This window comes from Varanus komodoensis, unplaced genomic scaffold (genome assembly GCF_004798865.1).
Source record: "Varanus komodoensis strain SLA01 unplaced genomic scaffold, ASM479886v1 scaffold313, whole genome shotgun sequence".
Lineage (NCBI taxonomy): Eukaryota > Metazoa > Chordata > Lepidosauria > Squamata > Varanidae > Varanus > Varanus komodoensis.
This window is the reverse complement of record NW_025335785.1, coordinates 31,927-58,257: the sequence shown is the minus strand read 5'-3', so window position 1 is coordinate 58,257 and position 26,331 is coordinate 31,927. Positions and strand designations below refer to the sequence as shown.

Sequence of the window (26,331 nt, the reverse complement as noted above, 5' to 3'; positions counted from 1 at the left end):
TTTTTATTTCAAATAAGAGACTTTATTTCTATTACTGCTTAACAAAGTACACTTTCAATAATCTAGTGACATGCAAACTATGAGAAAGTCGACTGCCATAGTTTGCACACAGCACAGGGGAAAGTGCTGAAGTGAGGCACACATTCTGGACACAGCCACAGCTGCTGATGGAAAGTTGGGCTACATCTGGCCAAGGAGGTGGGGAGTCACTCAGAACTACAGGCTGAGGGGGCATAGCTCTGGAAGGGAAGATGCTGGTGTGGAAAGCTGCAGGAACTGGCCTCCTTAGAGCAAGCTCATACCTAGCAGTTAAAGGGCAGCAGACCCCATCCCTGCTTCACTTCCATCAGCTGCTTCTCTCAAAGGTTTTGGGAGTGGAGGAAGCTGTGGAGAACTGATATAGGCAGCTGAGGGTTTCTAGTTCCTTTCCAAAACTGAGGCCAGTATTTGCTCCATGAGTATACAAACTCCCTTCCAGTCGCTCTTCTATCACAGTGATGGAAAGTTCCAAGTAAGTGAGAGCAGCACCTATACAGAGTCATCAAACAAATTCCACAACAAAAATGCAGCTATTTCCCACAATTAATTGCAATATGAATACATGAAACTGCCACCATCAGCTTCATTCCCACAGTTCACTGTAAATAATCTGTCCTGTAAAGAGCATGGACCCACTGTATCATTTCCATAGATTCACTGCCCCTCTGAAACCAAATCAAAAGTTTCCTTTTGCCAGGTCGTATTCAAAGTATAAACCAATCCACAGGGTTCCCCTGGTATATCATCTTGCTGATTCAAGTTCTGTATTGCCATGGACATGTTACACTTTGAGATGTTAAGGTGTGGAAAGGGACATCCACTCACACAGATCTGGTGCAAGGTTACAGTGTGTGTTACTCTGCAGCACCCCCCTGGTCACATTGCCTAATTAAATCTGAAAACCAGTGGGATGGTCAGCTCCTCTTTTAACCAAGCATGGAGTCCTTTCCTGCAAGCATTCTGCAATGAGCAAGGAGGAGGAGGGTCTTTTTCTTTTGCTTCTCTTGCTTTCTGTCAAAGAAGCAACAAGTGATCTCCTCTGTGCTAGTTATAAAATCTTGGGAGTTTAAAAGTTAAAAGTCCACTTAAAAGTCCAGTTAAAAGTCTCCAGCCTGGTCCCCCATTCTGATCCTCTATGAAATAAAATTGGCTGGAATTATCACAAGAGGTTGGCATCCACGGAATCTGGCTAAGATCCTTTGCTGCTAGTGGTGATATCTTCAGAACCAACTAGAGGCAGTTATGCCTCATGTCTGAGGCAGTTCAGCGCTGGCCTCCTCTTGCGTTGCAGACTGGCTTGACAGGAGCATAACTTCAAACACTTGGCCTCTGGACGTGGCATCATCCATCTCACTCTCACTCCTGTCCTCATCTCCTGAGGGAAGACCCTCCTGGCTCTCCAAGTCACTTACCTGGCCCTCTCCGAACTCAAGGATGGTTGGAAGGCTGCCCTGAGTAGGGCACCGTTTCCTAAGGCTCACTAGGAAAGGCTGGGGCAGAGAGAAGATGTCCACATTGTTGCCCAGGTCAATCCAGGTCATGCTGGGGAAATTCTGGGCGTCTTTCAGGGCTTCTGTTAAGTCCCGCAGGATGGCCTTCGTGAGCCTGTTGCCATTGAGGGAAAGAGTGCTGAGGCGCGGCAGGGCGCTGAGGACAGGCAGAAGCTGGAGGAACAGCTCATCTGTCAGCTCTGTGAAGGAGAGCTCCACATTCTCAATGTGTTCTGAGCTGTGCTGGAGGTAGGAGATGACCCGGTCCAATTCCTTCAGGGTCAGAGGTATGCCAGACAGGTCAACTGTGTTGTCCTGAGGATTCCCCATTAGCACTGCCTTCAAACTGCAAAAGAGTGAAAGAGAGTCCATGAGTCATCTCCTAACATTCCCTCTCCAAAGAAAGGTCTGTCCTGGTTGTGAGGAGCAGGCTAGAAGAATAGGAGAAAGGAAATCACAGAAACAGAGAAACAGAGTGCGTCAGAATGGGCCTCCTGGGTATGGGCCATGGCAACACTGGTGTTCCAATGGCAGCCAATTTTGATAAAGTGTGAGAGTGATTAATGGCAATATGCAATATTTATCTAATGCTCACATATTATTCAGTAATCTTTTCCCTAAAGTTTGCATGTATTACTGAGGATTGCGGGCAGGGGCTAAAACTGAGAGAGGACAAGCAGTCAGCCATGCAGGGCTCTCGATGGATGGATTTGGAAGAGTAGTGATGCAAGGAGAATACAAGACCTTGCTGAGGACTCCAAGTTAAGGCATCCCTGGCAGGTCGCTGTCCAGCTGGCTCCCGAATGACTCTGGTGTGGGTAAGCCCACCACCTCCCTAAGGAATTGGTCCAATTGCCATACTGCTCTAGCAGCCAGGAGGTTTCTTCTAATGCTCAGCTGAAATCTGGCCTCCTGTAACTTAAGCCCGTTATTCCATGTCCTGCACTCTGGGAGGACTGAGAAGAGATCCTGGCTCTCCTGCATCAGTCTTTCAAGCACCTGAAGAACAGTCACATCTCTCCTCTGTCTTCTCTCTCAAGGTCAAATGTTCCCAGCAATTTCAATCTCTCCTCACAGGGCTTTGTTTCAAGTCCCCTGCTCATCTTTGTTACTCTCCTTTGAACCCTTTCCAGCTTATCTGCATCTTTCTTAAACTGTGGTACCCAGAACTGGACACGACACTCAAGATGGGGCCTAACTGGGGTCCAACAGAGGGGAACTGGTACCTCGTGTTATTTGGCAGCTATTACTGTTGCCTACCCTGTCATGGATCGCTGCCTTGTCGTGGCGAAGGGGCTTGTGTAGCTCAATGAAGCTATGAGCTCTGCCATGCAGGGCCACCCAAGACGGACAGGTCATAGCAGAGAGCGCTGACAAAACGTGATCCACTGGGGAAGGAAATGGCGACCCACTCCAGTATCCTTGCCATGAAAACCCCATGGACAGTACCAAAGGGCAAAAAGATAAGACGCCGGAAGATGAGCCTCTCAGGTCAGAAGGTGTCCAATATGCTACTGGGGAAGAGCAGAGGGCTAGTACTAGTAGCGCCAGAAAGAGTGAAGCGACTGGGTCAAAGTCGAAAGGACCCTCAGTTGCTGATGTATCTGGTGGTGAAAGGAGAGTCCGATGCTGTAAATATCTATACTCCACAGAAATCTGGAATGTAATCATGAGTCAAGGCAAACTTGATGTGGTCAAACAAGAGATGACAAGACTGAACATCGACATCTTAGGAATCAGTGAACTAAAATGGACAGGAATGGGTGAATTTAATTCAGATTCTAGAGAATAGCTAGAAGGGATAAGAAGGCCTTCTTAAATGAACAGTGCAAAGAAATAGAAGAAAACAATAGAATAGGGAGGACCAGAGATCTCTTCAAGAAAATTAGAGATATGAAGGGAACGTTTCATGCAAAGATGGGCATGATAAAGGACCAAAATGGCAGGGACCTAACAGAGGCAGAAGAGATTAAGAAGAGGTGGCAAGAATACACAGAGAAACTATACAAGAAAGATCTTAATGTCCCTGATAACCATGATGGGGTGGTCGCTGACCTCGAGCCAGACATCCTGGAATGTGAAGTCAAATGGGCCTTAGGAAGTCCAAGCAACAACAAAGCTAGTGGAGGCGACAGTATTCCAGCTGAGCTATTTAAAATCTTAAAAGACGATACAGTAAAAGTGCTACACTCAATATGCCAGCAGATTTGGAAAACTCAACAGTGGCCACAAGATTGGAAAAGGTCAGTTTACATTCCGATCCCAAAGAAGGGCAATGCCAAAGAATGTTCGAACTACCGCACCATTGCACTCATTTCACATGCTAGCAAAGTTATGCTCAAAATCCTACAAGCTAGGCTCCAGCAATATGTGGACCAAGACCTACCAGTAGTACAGGCAGGATTTTGAAGAGGGAGAGGAACTAGAGATCAAATTGCCAACATACGCTGGATCATGGAGAAAGCTAGGGAGTTCCAGAAAAACATCTACTTCTGCTTCCTTGAAGCTAAAGCCTTTGATTGTGTGGATCACAACAAGTTGTGGCAAGTTCTTTAAGAGATGGGAGTAGCAGACCATCTTATTTGTCTCTTGAGAAACCTGTATGTGGGTCAAGAAGCAACAGTAAGAACTGGACACGGAACCACTGATTGGTTCAAAATTGAGAAAGGAGTTCGGCAAGGCTGTATACTGTCGCCCTGTCTATTTAACTTATATGCAGAGCACATCATGAGAAAGGCAGGGCTAGATGAATCACCAGTTGGAATTAAGATTGCCGGGAGAAATAACAACCTCAAATATGCCAATGATATCACTCTAATGGCAGAAAGTGAAGAGGAACTAAAGAGCTTCTTGATGTGGGTGAAGGAGGAGAATGCAAAAGTTGGCTTGAAACTCAATATTAAGAAAATTAAGATCATGGCACCCAGTCCTATCACTTTCTGGCAAATAGATGGGGAAGAAATGGAGGTAGTGACAGGTTTTATTTTCCTGGGCTCCAAGATCACCGCAGACAGGGACTGCAGCCAAGAAATTAAGAGACGGTTGCTCCTGGGGAGAAAAGCTATGGCAAATCTAGACAGCATACGAAAAAGCAGAGACATCACCCTGCCAGCAAAAGTGCGTATAGTCAAGACTATGGTTTTCCCAGTTGCAATGTATGGCTGTGAAAGCTGGACCATAAGGAAGGCTGAGCGCCGAAGGATTGATGCCTTTGAATTGTGGTTCTGGAGGAGACTCTTGCGTGTCCCTTGGACCGCAAGGCGATCAAACAGTCAGTCTTAAAGGAGATCAATCCTGGCTCCTCTTTAGAAGGCCAGATGCTGAAGATGAAACTGAAATACTTTGGCCACCTAATGAGAAGGAAGGGCTCACTGGAGAAGAGCCTAATGCTGGGATAAATGGAAGGCCAAAGAATAAGGGGCGGCAGAGAATGAGGTGGCTAGATGGAGTCACGGAAGGCCTGGAGGAATGTTGTCCATGGGATTGCGGTGGGTCAGACACCACTTTGTGACTAACAACAACAATGTTGCCCAATTAAAAATACACTTGAATTAAAGGCATACAGAAAGAAAATCTTTCAGCTAGAAAAAGAAATCCTGCCAGTTGGCCCCAGAAAGACAGTGATCCAGCCAGCATGTCCTCTCTGTGAAGAACAGGGAAACATCCAGGAGAGCCCTTCAGTTCCTCTGCACTCCTCAGGGCACATTTGGTAAGTAGAAGTGCAACAAGAAGCCCGGGAGAAGACTCAGATTTGCAAGCACAAATCTGTCATCTCAGAAAGAGCATCCATGAGAAAGGAGTGTTCCCTCTCTTTGCCTCTGACATGCTCCCTCTTTCCACCACACAGGGCCAACTTGCACAATTATATGGCCAGTGTGAGGCTGCAAAAGCCTCGAGCAGTCTCTGCTGGCACTGGGGTCCACTGCCTTGACTGCTCCCCATGGCTGCCCTGAGTTGGTGACTCTCCTTCAGGGGAGCCAGACGAGGACAGCCAAGCTGCATTTTGTGTTCAAGCGCAACAAACCAAGTGGCACAGAGCCAAAGCCAATGCCTTGATCACAACTCATAGCTGAAACAGAAGGCAGCCCAAATGCCTTTGGCAACCCACGCAGCAGCATTCAGAGGGAAACGGTGCAGAACCAAGGACATTTCCAACCTAGGAAATGCAATCACAGCAGGACGGAAACCAGGACGTATTCTATGGCTGGAATTAAATGTACTTTAATTTCTACAGTTTTGTTGTCCACTTCCACAGGTCCCATCTGGGTGGGCTTAGGATTTGAAAATGTGGAGACTCACTTTACCTGCCCCCCAAATTCTGCTCATTAATGTATTTATTAGATTCAGAGCCCATCCTTCAGAATCATCACAGGGGTTCACAAAAACATTTATTTATATTTATTTAATTACTTCCTATACAGTAGTCCCCCGAAATTCACAGGGGCTGCATTCCTAGAACACCCGTGAATTGTGAAAAACAGCGAATTTGGTGCTGGCGATGGGCGCCAGCCACCAAGGTGGTGTGGGCGGGGGTGAGGGCCAGGCTGGGGGGGGGGGGGGCGCACACACATGGAGAGGCAGGGGCACGCGCGCAGAGAGATCATTTTCTCCGAGTGAGTCCAAACCGATCTCCTTGCGAGCAAGCTGCCGCACAGAAAATTCTGCGAAAGACTGAGGCCGCGAATGCTGAACTGCAACTTCACGGGTGTTATGCTGTACTGTTGAATACCTGAGCATCTCTTAGCTTTGAATTCATAAGAGATGTAGGGAGAGCACTCCCTCTGGCTACACCCCAAGCTGGGGATCCATGCTCAGAGTGCAACCCCGCTCAGTTGTAGGCACAAATTATGCCAGCCACTTTTCCAAGGTTGCCGGACCTTCTCAAAGGTGGGGGGAGGGGGGCAGGCTTCTGCAGGGAGACTTGCCACCAAGATATAATATATCCTGGTGGCATCTCTGTATCCTTCCCACACTTAGGTGGACAAAATCAGCTAAGCACTTTGCAGAGCAAGGCAAGTGCAGGGGTGACAATCACCTCCACCCTCCTCCCACCCTCCATTAAATGCCTGTAAAGCTGAGCTGGAAGAGTTATACATATCATCCCAGAACTGATCCCAAATTAAGATACAAACAGTAAATCAATAAAAGCAGCACAAGTACAGTCCATTTAGAACACATCAAAGTTTTTAAAAAAACAAACTTAGAAATGTTCACCTACTGGCATAAGACATCAAATGTGGGCTATTTTAGATTTAATTTCCTTCTATATAAATTGTAGGACTGCAGGTGGCGCAGTGGTTTAAACCGCTGTGCTGCTGGGCTGGTTGATCGGAAGGTTGTCGGTTCAAATCTGCACAACGGGGTGAGTTCCCGTTGCTCCATCCCAGCTCCTGCCAACCTTGCAGTTCGAAAGCATGCAAATGCAGGTAGATAAAAAGGTGCCACTTCGGTGGACAGGTAACAGCGTTCCTGCTCCTCGGTGTTTAGTCATGCCGGTCCCATGACCACGGAGACTGTCTGCGGACAAGCGCTGGCTCCCTTGGCCAAGAAATGGCGATGAGCACCGCCCCCTGGAGTCAGGCATGACTGGACTTAATGTCAAAAGGAAACCCTTACCTTTACCTTTTAATAAATTGTGTGTGAGCTTATATGTTTATTTCTTCTAGCATGTTTAACTGTTTTGTAATTTTTGCATAGTTATCATTATAGAGGGAGGGATAAAAGCAGATGAAAACCCTCCATTAAAATGCTTTTAGAAATCAAGTGATTCCTTGTTAAAAAAAAACATTGAAGAACTGCTAACAACACGAATACCTGCTTGCTCTCATCTCTCCAACCCGGGTTAGTTACCCCCAACTTTTGTGGGAAACTTCAAAGTGCCAATTTCCCTAGGAGCAGGCTGGCAACTACATCCAGAGAGAAGTTGTTTGTTGTTTAGTCATAAAGTCATGCCCAACCCATCATGACTCCATGGACAACATTCCTCCGGGCCTTCCTGTCCTCTAACATCCCTCAGAGTCCAGCCAAGCTCACACCCACTGCCCCAGTGACCCCATCCAGCCACCTCATCCTCTGCTGTCCCCTTCTCCTTTTACCTTCAGTCATTCCCAGCATCAGGGTCTTTCCCAATGAGTCCTTCCTTCTCATTAGGTGGCCAAAGTATTTGAGTTTCATCTTCAGTATCTGGACTTCTAAAGAGCAGTCAGGGTTGATTTCCTTACAGAGAAATTAATCTGACTAATCTGAGGAAAGATGAGGGAATGAAGGGTTGTGGAGATAATTAAGAATGATAGTGGGAGCAAACCTCACATCCTCCCAGGAAGGGCTGGCTCTGGCCTCCTGCCTTTCGTCCAGCAACACTGCATCACCACTGCTCAAGAGGAGCAGAGACGGACAGGCATGTGCACATGCATGCACTGCAGCCCATAAATGCATCCGCTGTGGCATTCAGGTGTCCAAGCACTGCACATTTCACTGCTCATTTTTAATCTTCCTTTGCAAGCAGCAGGAGCTGTCAGAAAGTTCTTGTCAGCTGCAGAGTCCAGGACACCCAAGGCTAATTAACAGCATGTGCTGTAACACACAAACATGCACACAGAAAGGGAGAGTGTTTGAACACAGGAAATGAGCCCATTATAGAAGCAGCAGACTGGAATATTGAGACGTGTGCTTTTGCAGGTGTCAGAGGGGAACAGAGTAAAGGTGTTTACAAAACCCAATGAAAAGTCAGTGCTGTTGGGGCAAAGGGACCCTCGCACACAGGAACCGACCAGCTGATCTTCACATGCCTGGCAGGCAGAGGCACTTGTCCTGTGCAACATCTGATAGGTCCATGGGAGGACAAAGAAGCAGAAGCTGTGAGGGACTCTATTCCTACAATCTTTTTGTGAAACATAAGTAACTAACCATAATCACTGGGTTCAAGTCCTTTGTTTTACTTGGCCAATAAGGCTCTACTTGTTTCAGGCACTAGGCTTTCTGGCCTTCCTCACTTAAATTTAGCAGGCTTCGACGCTCAATGCAGTCAAACTAAATGTAACCCAAAGTTCATTTTCAAATAGTATGCTTAAGATTCGCCACGTTCTGTTTTTTTTTTTTTTTTTTAATACAAGCACAGAGATCACAGTCAGGACCATAGTGAAGCAGATGGGAGAATTAATCCCAATAACTTCTCTGTTGAAAATTGCACACTTCTTAGCACTCATTTGCCTTTGTCTTTAAATAATGCGTTTTTAAAAGCCTAGCAAGCATCAGCTTAAAGCGTTCTGAATGAGGCTCACACAGCTGCTTTTTGCGGCCCAGTCCTATGGCCTTCAACTTAAAATTATTTATTGTGACAGGCGAGTTCTGTCTTGGCCCCTGTGTGGTTCAGCTTCTTAATAAACACCTTAAGGGTGCTCATCAAATTTGCTCATGGGAGTAATAGCTAATGCCTCAGGAGACTGCAACAGGATTCAAAATTATCTTGACAGAGTAAAAAACTGGCCCAAGATAACACAAACAGTCTCAAGAGAGATCAAAGTTAGGCATGGAGGCAAAAATCATCACACACACAATCCCAAAATAGGTTACTTCTGGCTTGACAGCAGCACACACAAAAGGATTCTCAGGCAGTGCTCTTAGATGTGAAAACCTCCAGATGTTTCAGACTGCAACTTCCAACATCTCCCACCACTGGCCATACTAGTTGGAACTGATGGGAGTTGCACACCACAGCATCTGGAGGAAAGCTGATCTCAGTTCTAGTAGGCCCAGTGCTTAAACATAGAAACACAGAAACGAAGCAAGTCAGAAGGGGCCTCCCAGGCCATCTAATCAGACCTCAGACTCCAGCCAGCTCTGTTCATGTAATCGCCAACATGTGGCTGTCCAATCGTTCAATGAGTCAGCAGTTAAGAAAGCTAATGCAATTCTGGCTCATATCAACAGAAGGACAGGCTCCTGACGGCAATAAGGATTTGGTCAGACCATCTGGAGGTCTATATCCCGTTCTAGGCGCTGCAGCTTGAAAATGTACTGAAAAACTGGAAGATTTCCACAGGAGGTGAGAGGGCCCTGGAAGCCAGTCCCTAGGAAGAGACTACAGGTCAGTACCTTGAGCTTGAGGGTAGCTCATACAGAAAGTAAAACGTAGGTTTTCTGTTGCTTCAGAGGGTGGGACCAAGCTTATGTTAATATACAAATCAAAAAAGCCAAGAAAGGGCACTAATAATTTGTTACAAAATTTCGTTCTTCATGGATCACTGCCTTGTCGTGGCAAGGGGCTTGCGTAGCTCAGTGAAGCTATGAGCTATGCCGTGCAGGGCCATCTCAAGGCAGTGCCTTTATTTATTTTTATTTATTTTGTTTAGTAAACTTACATGCCGCCCCATTCACCAAAGCCTTGGGGCTCAGTTCTATGGAACTGAGCCAGCTTATCATTGGTCTTCCTCTGCCTCTGATTTCATCTAGCGCTGTCTTCTCCACAGCGAGTCTTGCCTTCTCATGATGTGCCCAAAATACAGCATTTTAAATGTTGTCCTTTTTGCTTCCAGGGAAAATTCTGGCTGAATTTGATTTGTAATTACTTATTTGCTCATCCTTCTGTCAGTCTGGCAAAGCTGCACCATGTTTTGAATGCATCCGTTTTCTTCCTGCCACCTTTCTTCATGGTCCAGCTTTTACACCCACACACAGTGGTCAGGAGCATCTTGGCTTGGTCTCCAGTGAAGCTGCCTCACACTTGAGGCTCTTTTCCAATTTCTTCCCTGATGCCCTTCCAAGTCTCTGTCTTCTAATCATTTATTGGCTGCCGTCTCCAATGACTAAGCCAAGGTATGCAGAATCTTTCACAATTTTATTGTTGACAGTAAAGTTCCATAATTTTCTGTTGTCATGATATCTGTTTTCTAAATGTTCAGCCAGAATCCTGCTTTTGCACTTTCTTCCTTCACTTTCATCAGGAGTCATTTCAAATTCATTGCTGCTTTCTGTCAATAATATAGTATAATATATAGTACACATATTAAATGACTGATGCATTTTCCACCAATTTCCACTCTTTCTTCCTCTGATCCTAATCCATCTTTCTTTCTCGTATGTTCAGTGTATAGATTGAACAGATAGGGACATAAAATTTGCCCTTGCCTGATGCATTTTCCTCTTCCGCTTTTCCATATTCATTCTTGATAGCATTTCTGTCCGTGATGCAGGCTGTGCATCAGATGATCAGAGCTGAGGCACCCGCTTCCTTCAGGACCATTCATAGCTTCTTGTGATCCACACAGTCAAAGCCTTTGCTGTAGCCTATAAAGCAGAGACTGGTCTTTGACATTCTTTAGTGTGTAGCAGAAGCCATAATATATTTGTGATATGAGCTCATGTGTTTCTTTCTTTTTTAGCATCCAGCTTGCAGGCATTTGCTTCAGACAGAGTGAACTTGTTGCAACACCTTGAGCATCACTCTGCCTGCAATGGTACAGTATTTGCTGCACTCCTCTGTTCGGGATTGGAATGTATATTGAATGTTTCCAGCCTGTGGACCATTGTTTTGTTTTCCAGCAAATCAGGATTTATGTTAGGATTTTGACCAGTTCAGTCTCTGCAGCTTAGAATAGTTCTAATAGAACTTCATGTGCATTATTCATTCCAGAGCAGCTGTCACTCCCCCTTCTAATATTGCAGGTTCCTCCTCACAGGATTCCTCTTTGGTCATCCTTTTATCTCTTTAATGGGCTCATGCCAAGTACTGCACTGTTTAATTCTTGTTCTAAGATTCCCTGTTTGTCTTGCTTAATGCTTCTCACGATCCAAGTTCCAATTGTGTGTCATGTGCAGCACTGAATTTTCCTTTCACCTCTGTGCATGTCAGCCACTAGACTTCCTCTGAATTTTGATCTGGTTGCATCTCTACCCACAGCACAGTCCTTTGCTCTTCCTGTGCTGACTGAGAGCCTTCCAAGCTGGAAGTGTCATCTTCTGCACTATCTCCTATCATGATAGGACTTTCAAGGTAAAAAGATGCAGAAGTGGTTTGAGCAGAGTTAGAGCATTAAGAAGAGTCAGTTTGAGCATCACTGCCAATGTTGTCTTCAACTACTGCTGCTGCCTAGTATAGAATCATAGAACAGTCAAGTTGGAAGAGGCCAGATGGCCATTGGGTTCAACCCCCTGCTCAGTGCAGGACACCAAGTTAAACCATCCCTGTAAGATGGCTGTTCAGTTACATCTTGAATGCTTCCACTTGGGAGAGCCCACAACCTCCTTAGGTAATTGGTTCTGTTGTACTGCTCTAAGAGTCAGGAAATGTAAGAGTCAGTAGCTGTCCATCAGGTGTTTCTCTGCCCCCATCACCATTAGAAAGTTCCGTTCTCTTCTGCTGATGTGGCTGTCAAATTTGAAGAGTCCAGTCTTAGTCTGGTGCCTCAGCTTTGACCTTCTGCCCTGGGTGACCCTGCCAGGAGACCAGCCTAGTGAAAAAGTCTGGCCTCTTGGTGGCATTGCTCACAATTTCTCTGACACCCTCACCACATCAAGGTGCATCCAAGAGGGGGTATCTGTGCTAACTCATTTGTAAATCCCACTGACGTCAGCAAGACTCACTTGTAGGAAAGCATGTCGAGTATTTACTCCTGCTTGTGCAGGGTGGTGACTGTGCATTAACAATGAAAGGACACAGAGAAGTCTCAAGGCCAAATCAGCAAGCAAAACTGTTGAGACGGGGGGGGGGGGGGGGGCTGGTGACACTTATATCCCACTGTACAATCCCAAAACAGTTATGTGAGAAGGATATGTTTACTGGGACCAGCCTCTGTGTGGCCTCGCCCAAAAAATGCTGCAGAAGCACCCCTTTACACCTCACAGAGCAGCTAAAAACAGCCAGGCTGCCTCACAGGCTGCAGGACTGGCTCCTAGTTCAGAAAAAAGCCCTCTACACCTCAGCTGCAGACTGGCTTCTCCAGGGGAATAATTTAATCAAGCTTGTTAGGATGCCACAAACATATGCTGAACTAACTGCTAATCAAGAAGGGGCTGTTAATTAAAAATATACAAGAGTTAAATGCCTATGTAAACAGATGAACTCAAGACATACTGCCAAATGACCAATCAGAGTACAGACACAATGCATGAATAATGTTGTACATGTTTCATAATTCAATACATTGTGTGTTGTAGCGGACGTACTTAATGCACTTATGTGTGAGTGACTTGATTGAATGGTAAAGGGAATAATATTTTTAACCCCCAGACAAGATGAGTGCAAAAAGAAAGAGCTATTCTGTTGAGTACAAGAAAGGAATTGTGGAGGACTCTCGGGGCAAGAATCTTACGGCTTTCGTAAGAAAAAATAAGACATCACCTGAAAATAAGCCCTAATGCGTCTTCTGGAGCAAAAATTATTATAGGACCTGGTCTCATTTTTGGGGAAACACAGTACCATCCATGCTGCCTACATTGGCCACATTGCCCGGAAGGCCCTTCCGCAGCATCAGAAAGGGGAAAAGCAGCAGCAGGTGTACAGAAGGTAACAGCCACCTGGGTTCGGGCACATCCAAGCTGCCCCACCTTTGGCAACAGCTGCTACCAGAACAGAAGTATGTCAGGAATCTTGTTTGGGCGTGGGAATGCATCAGGTTTCCTTAGCTTGGCTCTCTAGACACTGGTCTCCTTTTTCTCTGCCACCAGTCTGTCACATGCCAAGCATTTGCTTGGGCAACGGGAAGTGAGGCCCGCATGCGCACATACCACCTGCTGTCTGAGCCAACTTGTGCACACACCACCTGCAGTCTTAGTATAGTCCGAGCAAAGAAGAGATCTGCCAGCATTCCCAAGCATTTGCGGACTTGATCTCAGTTCGTCATGCTTCCTGGCAAGGCCCAAGTGTGGGAGTTTTGTGAGTACAAGAGACCTGGACTCTTTTCTTAAACCCTACATGAGAGATACAGTTCTACACAGCAGCAAAGAGTACCTTCCTGGCAAAAGAAAAGCCTGCACTTTGAGGGCAGGAAAGGGCAGGAAACTGGCTGCTCCAGTTTTTGGGCTGTGTGGGGTCCAGATCACTCTGTCTGCCAGCAAAGCCGCTGCTCTGCTTCCCCAGCAGCCCTGCCTGTGCTTGAGTGTCACAATCAGAACTGATGAGAAAGGATGGGAGACAAAACACCATCATATTTTCACACCGCTGAACATGGACTAATACGACCTGACAAGTCACCAGCATTGAACCTGTCTGGAATTTCCCCCTTCAACTCGAGGCAGATAAAAGGTTTCTGCATGAAATGCCTAGGGACATGATGTGGAACACCCTCACATGGGTCAGATGTTCTTGTGGATATTTGTTGGCTTGCCTAATGCAGCAGCCTCTTCAGAAAGTTTCTCCTTCTATTGCTTTGGTATTTCTCCCACCACAGAAACTGAAAGCTAGAGTCAACTTGTTCGTTCATGTTGATGCTGCGTAAGGGAACGGGAGATTAGCAAACACTGGGAAAGTCTACAAAGAGCTGCTTCTCCCTGTCCCAGGTCTGCAAAACTCTGTTTGAAAAATTCAACGAATGGAAGCAACGCCAAAAGGCACGCTTCACCCTGCCTGCACTACTGGAAAGCTGCAGCAGCTGCCTGCCTCTTTGCCCTCTTTTGTACAGCAGCAAGACAGCTCACGAGCACTAGCCTCATTCAGGCTGTCTTGGGAATAACCTTTATTAAGGTGGGTTTTTTTTCAAAATAGCAACAACAATAATCATTATATTTATACAATTATAAAGATAAAGATACTTGTAACAGCTGCCATGAAGACAGATGGGAAAGTGTAGAAGCCACTCCGTCTCTGTGCTTCCACCACCTACTTTGCTGCTGAGTAGGCCCTGTGGTTCTAGGGACTGGCAGCTGCCCATCTCAGAGACAGGGCTGGGTCCTGCCAAAGAGGCAACCTGTGCTAGGGGCCACCACTAGCCAGTTAGCCCATCCCTATGCAGAGTCCAGCCCCCTTGCAGCCAGTGCCCCTGTGGACTGCATTAGGTTTGAGAGGCTCCAGGGTGCCAACCTGGCAAGGAAGCCGCCAGGCCACCACCGTGCTCACTCACCAAGCTTGCGGCTTCCTCTTCACGATGCCCTGGCGGCGCCACTGCGAGTGCGGACTCAGGTGGTAGGTCAGCTGCCTGCAGAGCTTCTCCATGGCCCCGAGGGAGTCCCCTTCCTGAAGCGTGATGGAAGAAAGGAGAGCACAAGGGTCAGAAGCCGAGAAGTCAGCAGCCTGAAGGAAACTGCCTTTGTCTAATGGGCCAAGGTCCTTGAAAAGCTGCTCTGGCACAACCCTTTGTGGCAGGTAGAACCAGCACCCTTGCAAACAGGACTTGTCCAGTGCAAATCAGAAAAAGTTCTCAGCTAATGGGGAGGATGTGGATGGGAGAGGGGAGTGAAGTTAGAAAGCTCCCTCTCTTCCAAGACAAGCGCCACTCCTTCATAGGTGAGTTACAAATCCAACATAGCAGCTTCCTATTTCACTCAAAAGACCCACACATTCCTTGTCAGGTCATCTTGGCCAACGCACCAAGCCCTGCCCCAGATCACACCCCACAGTGTAGGTCGCAGTTTTTGATCTCAGTGCCAACTTGTGGAAGCCCTGGTCCAACAGGACCTGACCAGTGGAGAACTGGCAGCCATCACCAGGGATCAGGCAGCAAGCTGCCATCGTAAAATATTAAGCCATTCTGTGTTCAGGTCAGCCAAGCCCTCCCATGACATCAACCCCCGAGGAGTGATTCACCCGTGGAGCTTTTGGCGATTACCGTATAGAGCATGGGTCCTCAAACTACGGCCTGGGGGCCGGACCCGGCCCGCCATGCCCATTTGGACCCCACATGCACATTCATGCGTGTGCCTGCCGCCACCCACATCGCCCTGCATGCGGGAGGCAGCAGTTTGCTCACTTGGAAAAAATGATCTCCGAGCAAACAAGCCGCTGCCTCGTGCGCCCACCTTGCGGCACTTGCCCGCCTGTGCCTCCCCTCCCCTCGCCGCACGCGCGCACCCGCCCATGCCTTGCTGCACACGCGCCGCTGCCGGCCCGCACACACCACCAGAAACCGCCTTTCCAGCCCACGCCCAGCACCAGCACTTTCAACTGGCCCCCTGGTGAAAAAAGTTTGAGGACCCCAGTATAGAGCCTTGGATGTTCTACCAGCATGACCCCACCTCCCCCAAAGTCGCTAGGCAGCTCTGGCGGTGGACTGGGGTCAGCCTGCTCCATCCCCGCCCTGAGCCAGGCAGTCCTCCCTGAGGGCTCCCCCAGCCACACCAAGCAGTTTCGCTTCACTTGGACATCAGCTTGTAGCACTCTGGAGCAAAGCTGCATCATACAACTTGCTGCAGCTGGGAAAACTCTCTCAGCACTAAACCAGGAGATGACGGCCAGCCTTGCTGTTTGTCATGCGCAAGGAGTCTTTTTAAAATGGTACAGCTTGAGCAGAACTGGCAAGTAGAGTGGAAGGCCTGATCCAAGGTGAGCTCGAAGCGCAGTTGGAAAGGGACTGAGGGACTGGGCGGGAGCCATCCCCTTTATACTGCCTGCGCAAGGGACAGGTCAGGCTCCCGCCCACTCCATGGCGCCAAGCTTCGGAAGTTTTCCTCCGATCGAGGCCTTGCGCTGCGCGTCAAGCCCATTGGTGTGTTTGCACAGAGACCGCGAAGAAGAACTGGGATTTTGCCATCATGAGTCACACTTGTTGGGTTCCACTAGAAAGCTGAGCCTTGACATCGGCAGCCATGTGTCAGCCCAGGGGAGGCCTAGCAGAGACACCCTGGCTACGCGTATCTACGTCAGGCTCCCTGTGCCGCACCCAGAAAAGCAACTAATTCAGGCTGCTCCCCCCACACTGCATTCCAGCATGAATTCTTTATGAGGCCATGTGAAATATTCATGGTGACCTATTTTACATAAGAAGATATGGACCGGAGGCAGGCAGCACTGTGGCTTTTGCCGACAGGTGCAAATCCTGATCACAAGAGCGAAGGCTTTGGAGAAATGGATGGCACTTGGACAAGACAGACCCCAGGACCTCTCCAAGGGTCCTTCTGCCCCTCTTCCTACAAAAGCTGAGCAGCTACAGCATCACCCTCCCTGCAACTCCGTCAACTCCTAGGGGCATCCATAGGCAGCCATATGGCCTGCGTGGCCCAGTGGGTTTCCATAATCACTTCCGTCTCCCACTCCTGCTTGCAAGGCCAGAGAAGCACAGTGCCAGAAAGACTGATGTGCCCCAATTTTCCTCCTGCTTAGCTTTGAGGCCATAGAAGAGGGTGGCTCACAACATTTCTAAATCACAAATGTATGAAACTGCAATATAAAATCAGCCAACCAAGCATGCAGTATAGAAACTAAGACATTCTCTGTCATGTGGAACATCTGGTGGAATAAAATGGCCTTCACCAGCCAGTGAAAAACAGGGGTGGGTGGGAGGCGCTCCAGTGCCTATTCCATAACCTGGACTGCAATCCGGGACGCCCTCCCCAATCAGCCAGTCTGGGGATCTTTAATTCCCGCTCCTCCAAGCGCCTCCTCCCGCAGCTCCAGGAAGTGCCATCTATAGCTGACTGGGCCATGTGAGAATAGCCCAGCTATCCAAGTTCTGCTCTTGCACCAGCATCACACAGACGGCTTCCAAGGCTCCAGTCCTTTTCTCCAGACCTCAAATGCTTCTCAGTCAGAATGTGAACCTGTTCTCAGCATGCCAGCAAACGACCTTGTTTGGGGTAGCTGCCTTCATATGGAAATGCACTAGCTGAAATAAGAATGTGTGTGGTTTGTGTTGAGTCAAACTCCAGCTGCCATCTGAATGAGCAAACAGTGAGTAAACAACATTAAACAATGTGCAATGTGCCATTTTTCAAGCAACTAAAAATAGAGCAAAATTAAGAAATTCTATTTGTTTTGTATCCAGCATTGTTTGAATCGTAAATATGCCTGGTTTAAACTATCAGCAAGCTGCCAGTAAGCATTTCAGCTTTGGAAACAGCTCAGATTCATCAACAGCTCAGCCACAATGCCTGCTCTGGCTAGGAGTGTCTCCCACATTCTGAAGGCCACTCCTCCGTACCCCCAAGCCCTCCAGGCAGACCTAACTTCCTCTGTTGTGGAAACCCTAAGCACACCTCAATTATTAAGAGCTTAATAATGGCTCATGATTGGAATGCATTCATTTTCTTCCAGTCAGCTTTCTTCACTATCCAGTTTTTACACCCACACATAGGGAATACAATCGTGAGAATCATCTTGGCCTTGGTCACCAGTGAAACATCCTTACACTTGATTATCTTTTCTAGTTTCTTCATTACTGCCCTTCCCAGTCTCGGTCTTCTTCAAATTTGCTTGCTGCAGTATCCTTTTGAATTGATGACTGAGTCAAGGAATACAACATCTTTCACAATTCCCATTTCTTCATTGTTGACAGTCAAGTTTCGTAATCCTTCTTCAATTGTGATTTCTTTCTTAATATACAGCTGTAGTCCTGCTTTTGTACTTTCATCTTCATCAGAGGTCAGTTCAAGTCATTGCTGCTTTCAGGCAGTAATTAAGTATCACCTGCATATCTTAAATTACTGATTCAACCTCCACCTGCACTCTTTCTTTCTCTGATCCTAATCCAGCTTTCCATATGATACATTCTGTGTATAAGTTGCTAGGGAGCGGAAATACACCCTTGTCTGACACCCACTTGCCAATGGGAAACCATTCTGTTTCTCCATATTATGTCCTTCAGCCTCCATCCCCATCACCATCAGAGGGATCCATTCTCTTCTGTTGATATGCCTGCTATCCCTGAAGGGTTGGGGTTAGCATCTTAGCCTGGTTCCTCAGCTTGGGTGACACTGCTAGGAGACCATCCAGATCAGGGCTCCTGGCAGCATCGCTCTCAGCTTCCCTGATACTCTCAGCCCCCCACACTTCCCTTAAGGGCTGCCTGGTTCTGACTCCAAACATTGTACATTGCTGCTTAAAGATGAGATGCAGGATGGCCTGGCACAGACATGCATATACCCTGTAGTATACGCACACAGGCTGCCCTGGAAAGCATAGACAACACAATGGGATCTGAAGATCGCATTTTGTTCTGGCCTCCCAGCTTGGCTTACATGGACAGCTTGGCTTAAACTCACTTTTGGCTGCTTAACAGTCCTGTAAAAACATACAGGAATTTCTACAGTCAGTCAAAATGGATGAAAGAGAGCCTGGGACTTCTTAATCTGCAGCACGAACCAGAGAAATGCCTTGCAGAGGCAAACGCCTGCTGGCCACCCCACATATCTGCCTTGGCATTGCTTTGCGCTAATCAAGCCTTCCTCTAACAACCCTGGCTTTGCCACTGACCTTTTCCAGCCAGGTCCTCTGGCCTGGCCACCTTGGCGGCCACCATCCTCGCCCCTTCCTCCCATGGGCTCCTGGACAGGACCAGGCACCAGCCTGCCACTCAAAGCCCAGGCCGCTCTGGTCTCCAGAGTACAAGACAGGGCCACCTGTGAGCCAACACATCTGGGGACAGCAGCACCACCTACCTCACTTCCAACTCAGCTTTCCCTTCAACACACTTGCAACAACTCCAACCCAGTCTGCCCAGGGAGTACTTACTGGTTTGGGGCAGTGGATATATCTGGCCAAGCTGATGATCAGGTCGTGGGTGATGGGGTCAACAAGGTTCCTGAAGCTGGCATAGCGATACAGGACATCATCCAGTGAGGTGGACTCCATTCCCAAATCCTGCAGAGGAGAGGCCAAAGAGCAAAGCTAAGCAAGTGGAAACCTGCAGTAAAGATGGGATGGCACTAGTCCTCACAGCCCTGCAAACACATGATGCTGCAGCCATGTCCCACCCCAGCTTTGGAGAGCTCTAGGGTGTGAGACTCCTCCGACAAGAAATCACGCAAGTGCAGCAACACCCACAGCAGCCACCAGTCGTGGATTTGCCCAGTCCACATTTCCTTTTGTGACTGTCACTACAGGCCCAGAGACCAGCTGGACTAAGAAAACTATTTGATTCGAGGGGCATCTCAGCTGGAAACATCACTTTCTAGCAGCCACGTCACTCGAGTGGATAGGAGGAAACATAAGCAAGTGGACAAGCTTCTTGGCCAGAGCGATGGGCCCAACCACCCCCTCTTCTCCTCTTGCTGGTATGCACAACCCAGGACAGACTTTCGCCGCTCTGCTGGAAGCCATTGTGACAACTTGGTTCTAGGAGGGCAACGAAGTACCTAAAATACCCAACTCGAATATTACAGCAGTCAAAGAGCGTGAGCTTGACAGGGTATGCTTCTTCAAACATCCAGAGTCCCTTTCTAGCCCCTTTGGAGGGAGTGATGTTATCTCCAGCAATGTCTACGCCTCTGAAAGGTTTCTGCCTGGGTGACATGTACTCCTACCTTGGATCCTCAACTTGTGCTCCAGAGGGGCAAATTCCCCCTCCACCCACATTTGACTTGCCTGCTTCATTGTTCTGAAAACACTGGAAGACATTGTTCTGAACACTGGATCACGGGCATGTGGTGCCAACATGCTGTGTGCATGGCCTTTTTTCTCCACATGTGGATTTGCTTTGGCAATCCTGCTACTTCCCCAGACTGGCATTTGTAAAACATTTTTTTTTTAATTTTGCCTTTTAAATTATGATTGGTGGTTTTGATGTTGTTTTGCTTTTTAAAGATGGTTTTATTGATTTTTGTTTGATTCAACGCTATTATCGACATTTTATTTGGCTTTACTGAGAACTCTTACAGAAATAAAATATTACAAATACATAATAAAGAAAAGAACAGTATATGTTTAGCCACACTTTTATATATTCTGCAATGTGACCTGGGCAGAAACAAAGTTCTCCCTGGCATTCCTCTCAGCAGGGCAGATGAGGCTCACAGGCTTCAGAGAGCACTGGATGGTACATAGGATCATTTGTGCAGCCTGAATAGAAGGCAGATTCTTCTGCAGAACATCCCAACATTATTTCTGCATGAGAATGTATGAAATGCGGCAAAACTATCCACGGGTGCGGACAATTGCTCAGGGTCAAACAGCTGCTGGTGGAGGCAGATGAGCTGTTGCATTACATCTTTGTAAACATTTCTGAATGTTCTTCTGTAGAGCTTTTGCAGACATGCAAAATCTATGCATCTATGAGAACAGGGTAGTGTAGTGGTTTAGAGTGTGGGATTTGAACTCAAGCAATCTAGGTTCTAGTCCTCACCTGGCCATGGGGGTCAACTTTGGCCAATCACAGACTCTCAGATTTACAAAGTTGTTGTTGCAGGGATAAGACGGAGAGCAGGAAGAGGGGTATTATGTAAGTTACTCTGAGTTCTTTGTAAGAAAAAGGATATGCATATAGTACGCTTACTACCTGGCTACTGATCTGTCAGCACCATGCCCTATCCCAAGCCGCTCTAATCCACAGATGCCATTATCCTTCCTTCTACCTCCACATGGAAACAGTATAAAGCCTGGCAAGGCCAAACTGAAAGCCGGCTGCAGGCCAAGCAATGAGCTCATTTCCACACCCTTTTTAGTCATTGCTGTCAGATTCTCTCTTTCCAACACTGGAGAAAAATACAAAGCATATCTAAGAGGGTAATTTGCCTTTCAGCTGCTGGCTATGTTCCCAAATAAACACTAGAGAAGGTTACTGTGGCAGATTTGGACCAATTTCCCATGGCAAAAGTATTACTGTTTCTGTCAGGAAGCTTTGAAAATGAAATAATACCCATCATTTTTGTGCTGGTTCTGCTTGGATGCTCAGGGACATAAAGAAAGTATTGGTTTGATTCAAAAGTCACTCACATTACATTAAAAATGTGTTTTTATAACTCATTAACTATAACATGGTTATTACTACAAGCAGTGGAGTGCCAGTGGGATGTTTCTGAGCCTGGGGTGCCCCCCCCCCACCACACACACACACACAATGGCATCTCTTAAAGACATCTACTTTTTTGGCCTTCACAAGCTATCTTGCTTTTAAGTGATTAGTCCGTTAACTAGTTCCTAGAACAGAATAGTTTCCCTTAATTAAGACAAATTCAAAAGATGCCCAAAGGTAGTTTACATCCTCCTCCTCCAGTGCAGAGGCATTGGTTCATCAGCTACCGAATTTGAACAAAGTAACCCATTGTTTCTTTGCCTCTTTAAGCCCCACCTTTCACTGCACTCCATGTATCTGGACTGGCACCAGGAGGCCACAGAGCAATCTGAAGTCAAGCTTATCGCTTCCTGCACAGGTGAGCAATGTGTGGGCCTCCAGATCTTTTGGGCTCCAACTCCCACCAATCCTAGCTAACATAACTAAGCGGTGAGGGGAGTTGTAGGTAGAAATAGCTAGAGGGACACAAGTCGTCTAACTCTGATTTACAGCCACAAAGGTAATGAAGAAAAATCAAAGCTTTATATTACAAAATGCTCAACGTGCAGAGCCACATGACTGTAAGAAAGGAGAACACAAAACACATCTGCCAGCAACCTTAATGTGAAACACTTAAAACAGGTGACAACTAGCACACCAGCAATGGTAACTGTTGCAAGTCGCAAAGTCGTGTCCGAGCCATTGCGACCCCATGGACAACATTCCTCCAGGCCTTCCTGTCCTCCACCACCCCCGGAGTCCACCTAAGCTTAGGCTCAAAATTGAGAAAGGAGTTCGGCAAGGCTGTATACTGTCACCCTGTCTATTTAACTTATATGCAGAGCACATCAAGAGAAAGGCAGGGCTAGATGAATCACAAGTTGGAATTAAAATTGCTGGGAGAAATATCAACAACCTCAGATATGCAGATGATACCACTCTAATGGCAGAAAGTGAAGAGGAACTAAAGAGTCTCTTGATGTGGGTGAAGGAGGAGAATGCAAAAGTTGGCTTGAAACTCAACATTAAGAAAACGAAGATCATGGCATCCAGTCCTATCACTTTCTGGCAAATAGATGGGGAAGAAATGGAGGTAGTGACAGATTTTATTTTCCTGGGCTCCAAAATCACTGCAAACGGTGATTGCAGCCAAGAAATTAAAAGATGCTTGTTCCTTGGGAGAAAAGCTATGGCAAAACTAGACAGCATACTAAAAAGCAGAGACATCACCCTGCCAGCAAAAGTGCGTATAGTCAAGACTATGGTTTTCCCAGTTGCAATGTATGGCTGTGAAAGTTGGACCATAAGGAAGGCTGAGCGCTGAAGAATTGAGGCCTTTGAATTGTGGTTCTGGAGGAGACTCCTGCGAGTCCCTTGGACTGCGAGGTGATCAAACCAGTCAATCTTAAAGGAAACCAACCCTGACTGCTCTTTAGAAGGCCAGATTCTGAAGATGAAACTCAAATAATTATGGCCACCTAATGAAAAGGAAGGACTCACTGGAGAAGAGCCTAATGCTGGGAACAATTGATGGCAAAAGAATAAGGGGATGGCAGAGGATGAGGTGGATAGATGGAGTCACTGAAGCAGTCGGCGTGAGCTTAAGTGGACTCCGGGGGATGGTGCAGGATAGGAAGGTCTGGAGGAGTGTTGTCCATGGGATTGCGATGGGTCGGACATGACTTTGCAACTAACAACAACTAGAAACCCATAAAAAAAGCAAAAATGAAAAATAAAGCACCAGGTCCTCCCAATGAAGAAAGAGGAATTTTGGAGCCAAGCTCAAACATCAAAGTAAAGGATAATTTTGACAGCAGGATGTCCCTGACTGCATGGCCCCACCAAATTGGAGCACAACTTCACACAACAGGTGGCCAAGGCCCAGCTGCAAAGGCCCAGGCAGAAGAACACCACAGAAGCAGGTGGGAGCAACTAGCGGAAGCTGGGAACCAACATTTAGTGAGAGAGGAGCAAGAGAGGTCAAACCAAGATTCCTCAGCACCCCCATTCCCAGAATCTGGGGATAAGGGGAAGAACCATCAGTGACATAAAATGTGCTGTCTCCTTGCATAAAACTGGGTGCATCCTTGCCTCCTCCCTTCAGGAACCCGCCCCCCTCACAAAGTTCTCCATAGGGTTCCCTAGACTAGTCCAAATTCTGGGGAACGGGCAGCCAGAGACAAGGCAAGAGCGGAAGAAGTATGAGTACCAGGGCAACAGAACTCCAGGTAAAACAGGGTCTGAATATAAGGTTGAATGGCAAGTCCAAATCAGTCATGGCACAGGCCAAGGTCAGGAGCCAGAAGTATGCAGGAGGGCAGAACAAGGATATGGTCAGGAACAAGCCAGGGACTGAGCACCAAGAGGACAAACAGAGGTATAGGAACCTTGGAAAGGAAAACAGGGCAGGAAACATGGCAAGCATCAGGCAAGATGCAGGCACTTGAAGCAGGATACATGGCCTTGCCTGGGGCCGATCCTGCAAATAGAAACACAGAAACTGAGAGTCAGAAGGGGCCTCCTGGGCCATCTAGTCTGACCTCTGGCACCAGCCGGCTCCACTCACGAGATGCCCACCGTGTGGACGTCCAGCTTATCCTTGAACACCCGCACCGATGGGGCCTCAACCACCTCCCGGGGAAGCCCATTCCACACCCTCGGGGTCCTGACAGTCAGGAAGTGCTTCCTGGCATCCAAATGGAACCTTGGCTCCCTGAGCTTTGCTCCGTTGGAGCGCATTCAGAAATCAACATATCCACAATGGGACAGAGGAAAGTCTTCCCCAACCCTTTGCCATCCTGTAGCTACAGAATGAAGTGTCAAATATTGAATATTCAGGCAAGGTTCTTGTTTCTCTTTTCACATAACAAAGGTTGGAAAAGTAATCTCAAGGCTAAACCAATCAGGTTGTTAATGGCAAAATGGCTAGGACTCCCACTGTGTTACTTAGGCCAAACTTATTTATGACTCTAAGAATCATAAATACAAATCTAAATGTAAGAAATTTAGATACTGTCTTTTGATACTTTGAAGACTAACAAATTATTAATCCATGTCAATTTGCAAACCTTCTTTCAGAGTGACCATCCTCAGGCCACCTCATCACTCAAATCCCTCTCTCTGGTTGCTCTCAAGGATTCATAGATTGGAACCACCCTTACAACTGCAGGGAACCTCACACCACCTCTGAGCAGCCAGTTTATACTGGACCAGTGAGACACATCAAATTCTTTTAACCTGACAAAACCAGCATTCTGCACCAGCAGTCCTTCAACTTGCTAATGTTTTGCATCCTGGCCTGGAGAACCCTAGACCCTTTGTTCAAGTGCAAGAAGGGGAAAAATACCCTAGACCAGTGGTGGCGAACCTATGGCATGCGTGCTGCAGCGGGCACACGGAGCCCTCTCTGTCGGCACGTGAGCCAAGTCACCCCAGCATCGCCCCAGCAGCCGAGCATCAGATAACAGCGCACGTAGGGGCCATGCGCATGCTTGGAAAGGAGTAGCAGCACCAGGCAATGAGTCGTGAGCTGCGACTCATTAGCCGCGGCTCATCCGAGCTTTCACATGGCCAGTCAGTGCACTGCCAAGGATGCTTGGACTGGCTGTGAGGGTTTTTTGTTCCCTCAATTAAAACCTCAGTATTCAGGTTTTATTGCAGTGTCTGCACTAAGTGGGTTTTGGGTTGCAGTTTGGGCACTTGGTCTCTAAAAAGTTCGCCATCACTGCCCTAGACAATTAGTCATTTTGCTATTTATTTCTTTACAGTATGCAGTGAACACGAACAAGGCTGGACCTCCCCACCCTGGAACCCTCCAAACAGAGTAGACTACAACTCCCACACTGATGCTGATGGAAACTGAAGCCCAGTGGCCTGAGGGCACTGGGCTGAGGACACACAAGAAATTGTAGTAGGGAGGAAAGCACTCATGGCTGGCCTTGCTGGGAGCTCCAGCTGCTTCTTGGCAAAGGTTTGCAGGTCAAAATTCCCCAATAGGATTTCAAAAGGTGGGTGCGCGTGGGTGGGGGTGGATAGATGGACTGATGTGTCTGGGCTTAGGGGGACAAGTGCTGGTGGTTGGGAAATCTTCTCCCCCGCCGCTGGAGCTCACTGCCCAAGGACTTCCCGAAGGCCCTTCGACAAGGCCCAATGTTACCCAGCTCGAAATAAGCAGCAGGTTGCTGGCCACAGGAGGCCGCGGCGGCCGCCAGTGAGCCTGAGCCACGCCGGCCCAGGGCGCCACCGAGTCCTCTTGGCCCGACGACGCCGGCTTCCACAAGGCTGCCGAGCCCTCCGCGCACGGCAGAGCGGTCCAGAGCCGGCCGGGCAGCCAACGATGCCGCCTGGCAGCGAGCCGCAGCCGCCTGCCCTGCGCCAGAGCGCGGGCGGCAGCGGCTGCCCTGGAGCATCTTCCCCGCCTCGCCTCGGGCCAGAGCGGACGAAGCTTCGGGGCGGCGGCTCCCGGCAAAGCCGCCCGGGAAGAGCTTCCCTCCATCTCTCCGCTGGGGCGCCCGGTCTGGCCGCTCCGCGATGCCGCCCCGCCCGCGATCCCCCCGCCGCCGCCGCCGCCAACCTGGCGCAGGTGCTTCAGCAGGTCGGTCGCCTCCTCCTGTTTGCCTTGCTTGACCATCCCCAGCATGTCCTGGATGAGGCCGATCCGGCGGTGGTACGGCGGGAGCCCGGCGCCGCCGCCGCTTTTGCCAAACTTTTCGCTTGAGCGCACCACGAGAGACGCCAGGAAGTCGCCGCGTTCCCGGCCAGGCATCAACCTCCTCCGCGGAGCGGCCAGGGAAGCCAAGTGCGGGCTGCCGCCGCCGCCGCCGCCGCCGCCGGCGGGGCATCCCTTCGCTTGCTTGGCGCCCATGCTGCGGCGAAACCGGCCGTCCCCTCCGCGGCTCCTTCAGGAGGGCTTCCGAGAAGACGAAGGCGCCGCTCGGGGCCGCCGCCGG

At 48.2% G+C, this 26,331-nt stretch overlaps 1 protein-coding gene and 1 long non-coding RNA gene across 3 annotated transcripts; one reads left to right on the top strand and one right to left on the bottom strand.

Moving 5' to 3' along the window:
• On the bottom strand, window positions 1–26,331 carry LRRC75A (leucine rich repeat containing 75A). The gene is made up of 4 exons (XM_044437918.1): window positions 25,956–26,331; window positions 19,126–19,254; window positions 14,585–14,697; window positions 1–1,875 (listed from the first exon to the last, which is right to left on the bottom strand). The coding sequence occupies exons 1-4, from the start codon at window positions 26,244–26,246 to the stop codon at window positions 1,287–1,289; spliced, it is 1,122 nt and encodes a 373-aa protein (XP_044293853.1). The 5' UTR covers window positions 26,247–26,331; the 3' UTR covers window positions 1–1,286.
• On the top strand, window positions 9,456–25,556 carry LOC123027292. Of its 2 annotated transcripts, XR_006415483.1 has the most exons (4): window positions 9,456–9,615; window positions 21,674–21,761; window positions 24,461–24,594; window positions 25,150–25,556. It is a non-coding gene; the product is annotated as an uncharacterized LOC123027292 (long non-coding RNA). The 2 variants fall into 2 exon arrangements; XR_006415482.1 differs by lacking the exon at window positions 25,150–25,556 and having other exon boundaries at window positions 24,461–24,748.

What these genes read in the sequence shown, in the direction of transcription:
- LRRC75A (XM_044437918.1), bottom strand. Translation starts at nt 26,246, where the DNA reads ATGGGCGCCAAGCAAGCGAAGGGATGCCCCGCCGGCGGCGGCGGCGGC. An exon ending in ATATCCACTGCCCCAAACCA is followed by an intron (nt 14,698 to 19,125) that starts GTAAGTACTCCC and finishes ATCACGCTTCAG; the next exon opens with GAAGGGGACTCCCTCGGGGC. An exon ending in AAGAGGAAGCCGCAAGCTTG is followed by an intron (nt 1,876 to 14,584) that starts GTGAGTGAGCAC and finishes ACTCTTTTGCAG; the next exon opens with TTTGAAGGCAGTGCTAATGG.